Source organism: Panulirus ornatus, chromosome 68 (genome assembly GCF_036320965.1).
Source record: "Panulirus ornatus isolate Po-2019 chromosome 68, ASM3632096v1, whole genome shotgun sequence".
NCBI lineage: Eukaryota > Metazoa > Arthropoda > Malacostraca > Decapoda > Palinuridae > Panulirus > Panulirus ornatus.
The window spans coordinates 13801236-13810326 of NC_092291.1; the positions used below are offsets into that span (position 1 = coordinate 13801236).

Below are 9091 nucleotides of genomic sequence, written 5' to 3' on the forward strand. Positions count from 1 at the left end.
TCTAAAATATCACTGGCAATATAAAAATTATGCATCATAACTACAACTCTTTATGTAACAATGCTATTATGCACAGCAGTGAGACCAGTGCTAAAGAATACCATATCAAAAATTGGATGGTGACCAAAATTGAGTGCAGTCCCTGATATCTTATCAATCAAGGACTTAGTCATTATTGAAATCAATCACCAGCATCCTTGGCTAGTTCTCACTGCCAACGTAAATAAGCAATAGAAAAGTGGACTGAGTAATAAGTGCTATCAGAAAGTAAATTAAATTTACCTTACCATCACTTTACCAACCTTTGCATACTTACAACTGAAAGACATGTTTGCTTTGTTTTACCAAAAATTTTATTTAGAAAAGTTAGCTATTCAATTATTTATACAGTATGTGGAAAATGAACTGGAAAGACAGCTACAGATGTGCCTCACCTTCTTCTGACTTTCTTAAAATGTACATACAGTCTTAACTGAACAGAAGTTCAGTCTCTTCTTCAGCACACACCACTATGTGATTCTCAAAAAGCAGGCACTTCCAGCAGCCACCTCCAGAGTAATTTGCAACAGAAGCTCTTCGATGGTTTACCTCACTTCCTTAACATGTGTGATGACACCTGAGATAGTGATGGGAAATCTGCAATGGTCTGGTCATGAGTCTCCATGTGGTGGCTGAAATCTTCCTGATTAAGAACCTGCTGGCACACTGCACATACAGCAAACAAAGTAGCGCATCCTCTCCCACCATCCAGTTTTCTGTATGCAGATAGCACCTCCTATAAAAAAATGAAAATGATATATACTTTTTAGCTATAAAACCCCAAGACCCCTTTTTATGGGGCTTGTGCAGCTGTGCTATGCTACAATCAGCAGCAAAGCAAGAACTCCTTTGGAATTAGAGAGCAGAAGAGGGTGTGTCAAAATGATTTGGACATATGGAGAGAATGAGAGGAGAGATTAGCAAAGAGGATATATGTGTCAGAGGTGGAGGGAACAAGGAGAAGCAGGAGACCAAACTGGAGGTAAATGGACGGAGTGAAAAAGACTTGGAGCGAACAGGGCCTGAACATACAGGAGGGTGAGAAGTGTGCAAAGAATAGTGTGAATTGGAACAATGTGGTATACCGGGGTCGACATCCTGTCAATGGACTGAACCAGGGTATGTGAAGCATCTGGGCAAATGAAAGAATGGCCCAACCCACCCACATACACATGTATATACATACACATCCACACACACACATATACATACCTATACATCTCAACGTATACATATATATATACACACACAGACATATACATATATACATCAAATGTACATAATTCATAGTCTGCCCTCATTCATTCCCGTCACCACCCAGCCACACGTGAAATGACAACCCCCTCCCCCCGCATGTGCACGAGGTAGTGCTAGGAAAAGACTACAAAGGCCACATTCATTCACACTCAGTCTCTAGCAGTCATGTAATAATGCACTGAAACCACAGCTCCCTTTCCACATCCAGGCCCCACACAACTTTCCATGGTTTACCCCAGATGCTTCACATGCCCTGGTTCAATCCACTGACAGCCATCGACCCCGATATACCACATCGTTCCAATTCACTCTATTCCTTGCACGCCTTTCACCCTCCTGCATGTTCAGGCCCCGATCACTCAAAATCTTTTTCACTCCATCTTTCCACCTCCAATTTGGTCTCCCACTTCTCCTCGTTCCCTCCACCTCTGACACATATATCCTCTTGGTCAATCTTTCCTTACTCATTCTCTCCATGTGACCAAACCATTTCAAAACACCCTCTTCTGCTCTCTCAACCACACTCTTTTTATTACCACACATCTCTCTTACCCTTACATTACTTACTCGATCAAACCACCTCACACCACATGTTGTCCTCAAACATCTCATTTCCAGAACATCCACCCTCCTCTGCACAACTCTATCTATAGCCCATGCCTCGCAACCATATAACATTGTTGGAACCACTATTCCTTCAAACATACCCATTTTTGCTTTCGGAGATAATGTTCTCGACTTCCACACATTCTTCAGTGCTCCCAGAACTTTCGCCCCCTGCCCCACCCTACGATTCGCTTCCGCTTCCATGATTCCATCCGCTGCCAAATCCACTCCCAGATATCTAAAACACTTCACTGCCTCCAGTTTTTCTCCATTCAAACTTACCTCCCAATTGACTTGTCCCTCAACCCTACTGTACCTAAAAACCTTGCTCTTATTCACATTTACTCTCAGCTTTCTTCTTTCACACACTTTACCAGACTCAGTCACCAGCTTCTGCAGTTTCTCACCTGAATCAGCCACTAGTGCTGTATCATCAGCGAGCAACAACTGACTCACTTCCCAAGCTCTCTCATCCACAACAGACTGCATACTTGCCCCTCTTTCCAAAACTCTTGCATTCACCTCCCTAACAACCCCATCCATAAACATTTATTAAGGGATAATCACTGTTTCCCATATCAGTGAGGTAGTGCCAGTAAACAGATGAAGACTGGGCCATCCACTCATATACACACAAATTTTCCTGCACACTAAGAATTTGTTTCCATGATTTCTTGTCACTACGAGAATCTTACCTAAATTCCTCCCGTCTATACCTTTATAACAGAAATCCCATTAGTAATTTAACTTCCAACTCTGAGTTCATATTTTACTTCTTTTTCTTTCTCTTTGTTAGCTGAGATGGAATGAACTGAATGCCCTAATCAAGGACATTTTATTAACGCTACTATGTGGACTTAATCCTAGGCTGCCTGTGAATATGTCAAAGTCAATTTCATGTACCTTCCTGACTGCTTTTTAATTGCTATCATTGCACATTTATTCTGAGACATTACAATTCTTTGGAGGATTATACAATATCAACAATATGCACTACTTTCCCATAGTAATTCTTCCCAGTACTTACTGTGTACATAGGTCATCTACAACTATATCCTGAAATTTAAGGTTTCCTCTAATCATGAGAGTTAAACCCCTCCTCCTTTCCCTCATTGCTATGAAGACTTCTGGACAGAAAAGATATATTTTTCAAAAGTTTCACTTCCATAACTCCAATAACATAACGTGTGTCTTCCTTATACAAACCTTAAATTTCAGCTCTTTACATACCACTTACTACTAACCAATCAGCTTTTGTATACATTACATTCAATCTGATAATACCATCAACTAACATTAATGACCTCACTGTAGTGGTGGTGGGGGTATTCAATCTTCTTGCCTCACTTGGAGTCTCCTGATTTTTGCCAGTGTGTGTGTGTGTGTAATTGCCATTTACTTAGGGAAGAGAGCTTCACACTCATGTTGCCCTGTCTCTCTGCCCTGTTTACACACCATGTTGCAGCAGATGATCCTTCCTCACTTCCAGTTCCAAAACTACCATTCCAATGAAAAGTTTCACTATTCTTGTTAGACATATCTCCAGAAAGTCCAATTTTCTTTCTAAAATTTTTGGCATTTCTAATGTCTGACCCTTACCAAGTTCCTTATACACAATAAAAATCTCTCGTTAGGAGGCGGTGTACCCTATAATAACTAAACCTGAAACTAAACATATTTTGATTAACTGCAGTCTCAAACCCTAACCCTTTATGGTCTCAAAAACATTTCTAAGTAAAAAGTATAATAGTATCCTATTATGAAACTTCTACCTTCACCAAATCCTTGCATACTCATGGATACACAAAAAAGCCTCTGACAAAGACAACTTCCTTCCAAAAATAAGTCTTCAGAAAACACAATTTACAATCAAAACATGATACTGGTACAAAAAAATTACAGAACATACCTGTTGTTTTTTAATATCAGGCAAAAGGACCAGCAGTTCAGGCAGTATCTTGTGGAAGGTGGCCTTACCCATGACATTCCGACACTGTTCATAATATGCATGACCTGATAACTCTCCACTCCTGAATTGACCAGCCAATTGTTTAAACCGAGTAAACTTATTCTCATTCCCTTGGCACTCATCCTGGATTGTCTTGATTAATCTCTTGTTACGGATCTCAAACTCTGGAGGGAGGCTGAAAGAATGAGTCGTAGTAGGCTGAGATGAGAGTGTACCAGAAGAGACAGGAGCATCGGAAGCTGATGATATAGAAAATTTCTCCCCAGAGCTACTGGTGAAGGTCATATCTGTGGCATTAAAACCTGGAGGTACCTTTGGCTTACTAGAGAATCCTGGAGGAGCAGACTTCTTGGCTGGGGAGGACCATGTGGAGGTAGCTAATAGTGAGGGAGCAGCTGCTGACCCTAGACTAGGAAATGCCTCGTCACTATCCATCTTTGGTGGCGCTTTTAAAGTGCCAATCTTTAACTCTGATTTTTTTACATCACTAACCAAATCACTGGTTATCATCTTTAGATTTGAACTTGCCACTGGAGCTACAGACTCATATTCACCTAATTTGCCCATAGATAAGTCAGTCTTTAAGCCGTCATCATCACTATCGTCAAATATATTATGCAAACCAAGTGGCTTCTTTTTTGTACCAGATTTTGCCTTTAATGCACCATTGGACAGACTTCCTTGGGATGAATTACCACTGCTATTGATACTTTCAGATGAACTAGTCTTATTGGCTCCTTTCTTCTTTTTTTTGCCCTTTGATCCACTAGAATTTTCACCAGCCTCTGAAGGTTTAGGCATCTGGTCTACAGTATGAGTCCATGCATTACTGACAGGGATGGTAACACTAGAGCGACCATGGTAATTCCGCATGTGTGTCTGACTATCAACATGTGGGGCTAAAGTTGGAAAATCACTTGCGTTAAACCTTTTCCCAGGCTTAGAAGGCGCTAAAGATGGAGCACCTAAAGATGGTCCCAAAGATGGAAAATCATTCATCAGGGTCTTTGACACCTTTGCTGGTAAACTGGTTGGAGGTTGTGTCACTGATGTCCCCCATCCAGCTGACCCCAGACTACTGCTAATTGCTTTTGAAGAAACAGCAAGGGCTGGAAAATCTTCATCTTGAGTTTTTGAATTCAGCCTTCCATTGGCTGTGCTTTGAAGTGTAATGTTGCTGCTGTGTGAAATAACCCCAATCTGTGCTCCTGTCACTCTACTTTCTTCTTCGTTGGTAGGTGCTTTGGCTCCATTAGCAGCAGTAGGCAAAGTACGATTGTACTGTATTGAAACATTGCTGCTCCTGGAACTAGCACCTTGGGCATCCCGTGGAGCTTTCTTTGTATTGACTTTCAGGTGTACAGAGGTTGTGGGTGATGTTGGAGATTGGGTTGTGGCCTGTGCTGTACTTACAGTGACACTTGTTGAACCAAGGGAGGGAAATTCTTCCTCTAACATATTTCCTCCCCCTCTGGCCCGAATAGTAAATCTATTTTGCTGAGCCAAATGCGTTGCCATGGATTTAGTTGCACCACCACCTATGGACTCCCCACCAGACCCAGGGCCAGTACTATTTAATGATGGAAAATCTTGAACACAGTTGATATCAATGGAATGTTGAGTAACAGGTGGCCTACTATCCACCTCATCCACTCTAAGGTCTTCATAGTCTCGATCTCGCTCTCGTCTGAAAATTAAAGAACACTTGTAAATTCAATCACAATGTGCTTAAGATTATAAATGAACATGCAATCATACTGAAGGGAGTGCAGTCACATACAAAAACATTTCTATAAACTTTTAAATGTTCAAGTTAAATGTTACTTACTCCTCAAAATTTATGGGTATAATATTCATACATACATACATATATATATATATATATATATATATATATATATATATATATATATATATATATATATATATATATATATATATATATATCGCTGTTTCCCTGGGGATAGGGGAGAAAGAATACTTCCCACGTATTCCCTGCGTGTCGTAGAAGGCGACTAAAAGGGGAGGGAGCGGGGGGCTGGAAACCCTCCCCTCTCAATTTTTTTTAATTTTCCAAAAGAAGGAACAGAGAAGGGGGCCAGGTGAGGATATTCCTACAATGGCCCAATCCTCTGTTCTTAACGCTACCTCGCTAACGCGGGAAATGGCGAATAGTTTGAAAAAAAAAAAACTTTCCTTTTGCTTACTACAGTCGGCAAGATTTAATATTACTATACTGTCAATGGACTGCACCAGGGCATGTGAAGTGTCTGGGATAAACCATACATATATGTCTTGACTCAATGAATATACTTGGTATGACTGTAACATCCACTCTTTCATGGAACTTCTCATTACGGGAATATCTAAGTCTGCCTCTAAGAAACTGGGTGTCGTTTAGATGTTGAAACTTCTCTTCTGAACAGTTGATCTGTTCATTTATGGGATCAATTTGTCCTTGTACAGAGTACTACTCTCACATATGAGGTGGGTCTATCTCTGTATCCTTACTTGACAGAGTTGAGGTGAAAGCAGTCTAACTCATAAACAGTCCCAAGCTAACTTTCAAACATGACCCTTTTGCCCTAAGCTGCAGTGTTGGTTCACTTTCCTTCTTCTATAGATATTACTTTGATTTCATAATAATAATAATAATAATAATAATAATAATAATAATAATAATAATAATAATAATAATAATTCTGTTTCCCCTTTTAGAAAGTTAAAATACAAGGAGGGGAGGGTTTCCAGCCCCCCACTCCCGTCCCCTTTAGTCACCTTCTACAACACGTGAGGAATGCGTGGGAAGTATTCTTTCTCCCCTATCCCCAGGGAAAAAAATACCTCGCACACATGAGGTGGGAGGGGGTTGTTATTTCATGTGTGGCGAGGTGGCGATGGGAATGAATAAAGGCAGACAGTATGAATTATGTACATGTGTGTACATGTCTGTGTGTGTATATATATGTATAGGTTTAGAGGTATAGGTATGTATATGTGTGTGTGTGGACGTGTATGTATATACATGTGTATGTGGGTGGGTTGGGCCATTCTTTTGTCTGTCTCCTTGCGCTACCTCGGTAACGGGGGAGACAGCGACAAAGCAAAATAAATAAATAAATAAATAAATAATAATAATAATAATAATAATAATAATAATAATAACAATAATAATGATTCAGGTGAGAAACTACAGAAGTTGGTGACAGAGTTTGGTAAAGTGTGTGAAAGAAGAAAGCTAAGTAAATGTGAATAAGAGCAAGGATAATAATAATAATAATGATGATTCAGGTGAGAAACTGCAAGGTTGAGGGACAAGTTAATTAAGAGGTAACTTTGAATGGAGAAAAACTGAAGGAAGTGAAGTGTTTTAGGTATCTGGGAGTGGATTTAGCAGTGGATGAAACCATGGAAGCAGAAGTGAGTCACAGGGTGGGGGAGGGGGCGAAGGTTTTGGGAGCATTGAAGAATGTGTGGATGGTGAGAATGTTATCTCAGAGCAAAAACGGGTATGTTTGAAGGAACAGTGGTTCCAACAATGTCATATGGTTGTGAGGCATGGGCTATAGATAGGGTTGTGCAGAGGAGGGTGGATGTGTTGGAAATGAAATGTTTGCAGACAATATGTGGTGTGTGGTGGTTTGACTAAGTAATGAAAGGGTAAGAGAGATGTGTGGTAATAAAAAGAGTGTGGTTGAGAGAGCAGAAGTGGGTGTTTTGAATTGGTTTGGTCACATGGAGAGAATGAGTGAGGAAAGATTGACAAAAAGGATATATGTGTCAGAAGTAGAGGGAACAAGAAGTGGGAGACCAAATTGGAGGTGGAAGGATGGAGTGAAAAAGATTTTGAGCGATCAAGGCCTGAACATACAGGAGGGTGAAAGGTTCCCAAGGAATAGAGTGAATTGGAACGATGCAGTATACCTGGGTCGACGTGCTGTCAATGGATTGAACCTGGGCATGTGAAGTGTCTGGAGAAAACCATGGAAAGTTTTGTGGACCCTGGATGTGGAAAAGGAGCTGTGAGCATGACAGCTAGAGTTTGAGTGTGAACGAATGTGGCCTTTCTTGTCTTTTCCTGGTGATTTGCTAGGTGTGTGTGTGTGTGTGTGTGTGTGTGTGTGTGTGTGCTATTTCATGCGTGGCGGGGCGGCAACAGATGGATGAAGGCAGCAAGTATGAAAATGTATATGTGTATATATGTATATGTCTGTGTATGTATATGTATGTATATGTTGAAATGTATAATCATGCATATGTGCATGTGTGGGCATTTATGTATATACATGTGTATGTGGGTGGGTTGGGCCATTCTTTTGTCTGTTTCTTTGCGCTACCTCGCTATCGTGGGAGACGGCGATTAAGTATAATAATAGAAAAAAAATAATACAGCACAGCATAAACAAAGTACACTTGTTATACTACCTAAACATTCCTTTACATTGGATACTCAATATTTCAGTCCTATATCTTATTTTATTTATTTTGCTTTGTCACTGTCTCCCACGCCTGCGAGGTAGCACAAAGAAACAGACAAAAGAAATGGCCCAACCCACCCCCACACACATGCAAACATACACACCCACACATCCCAACGTACACACATATATACACACGCAGACACACACATATACACACATGCACACAATTCACACTGTCTGCCCCTACTCACCCCCATCGCCACCCCGCCACACACGGAATAACATCCCCCTCCCCCCTCATGTGTGCGAGGCAGCGCCAGTCCTATACTGGCAAAAAATTATAATATTCATTGCAAAACACTATTCAAGTGTATAACAACACCTTGTATAGTCACTATCATGAATAACTTAAAATACTGACATCATACATATGTAAACTGTGCCTTGTCTTAAATGCAAACACAACTCTTGGTATTACCTTCCACCTCTTCCACCTCTGCCTCCTCTTCGACCTCCTCTACCTCTATCATCTTGTCGATGGCTGTCTTGCTGACGGTGGTTGACAGTGAACTCTATATCCACAGTACGAGCTTGTCGAGCAGCTTGTTTACTCATGTTCTGGCTGTGGGTTTGCGTACAGTGAGCTGAAACAGCACATTTCAAGAATGAGGTAAAGTAATAATAATCTACTAATATTCACGATACATTTATGACTTTTAACTAACAGTGTAATAAATGAATAAATCAGACTTTACTTCATGACTAAAACTTAATGGGTGAGCAAGTACAAAATGATAGT

General features: G+C 40.5%; 1 protein-coding gene across 1 annotated transcript in view; it reads right to left on the reverse strand.

Annotated features, from left to right (window-relative positions):
- Nucleotides 1-330: 330 nt before the first annotated feature.
- Nucleotides 331-9091, reverse strand: part of LOC139747482 (E3 ubiquitin-protein ligase ZNF598) — a 19456-nt gene continuing 10695 nt past the window's right edge. The window contains exons 5-7 of the mRNA XM_071659853.1: nucleotides 8771-8936; nucleotides 3812-5558; nucleotides 331-775 (exon numbers count right to left, since the gene is read on the reverse strand). Coding sequence (XP_071515954.1) covers nucleotides 590-775; nucleotides 3812-5558; nucleotides 8771-8936 — 2099 coding nt within the window. The 3' untranslated portion in view covers nucleotides 331-589. The remainder of the gene's footprint in view (nucleotides 776-3811; nucleotides 5559-8770; nucleotides 8937-9091) is intronic.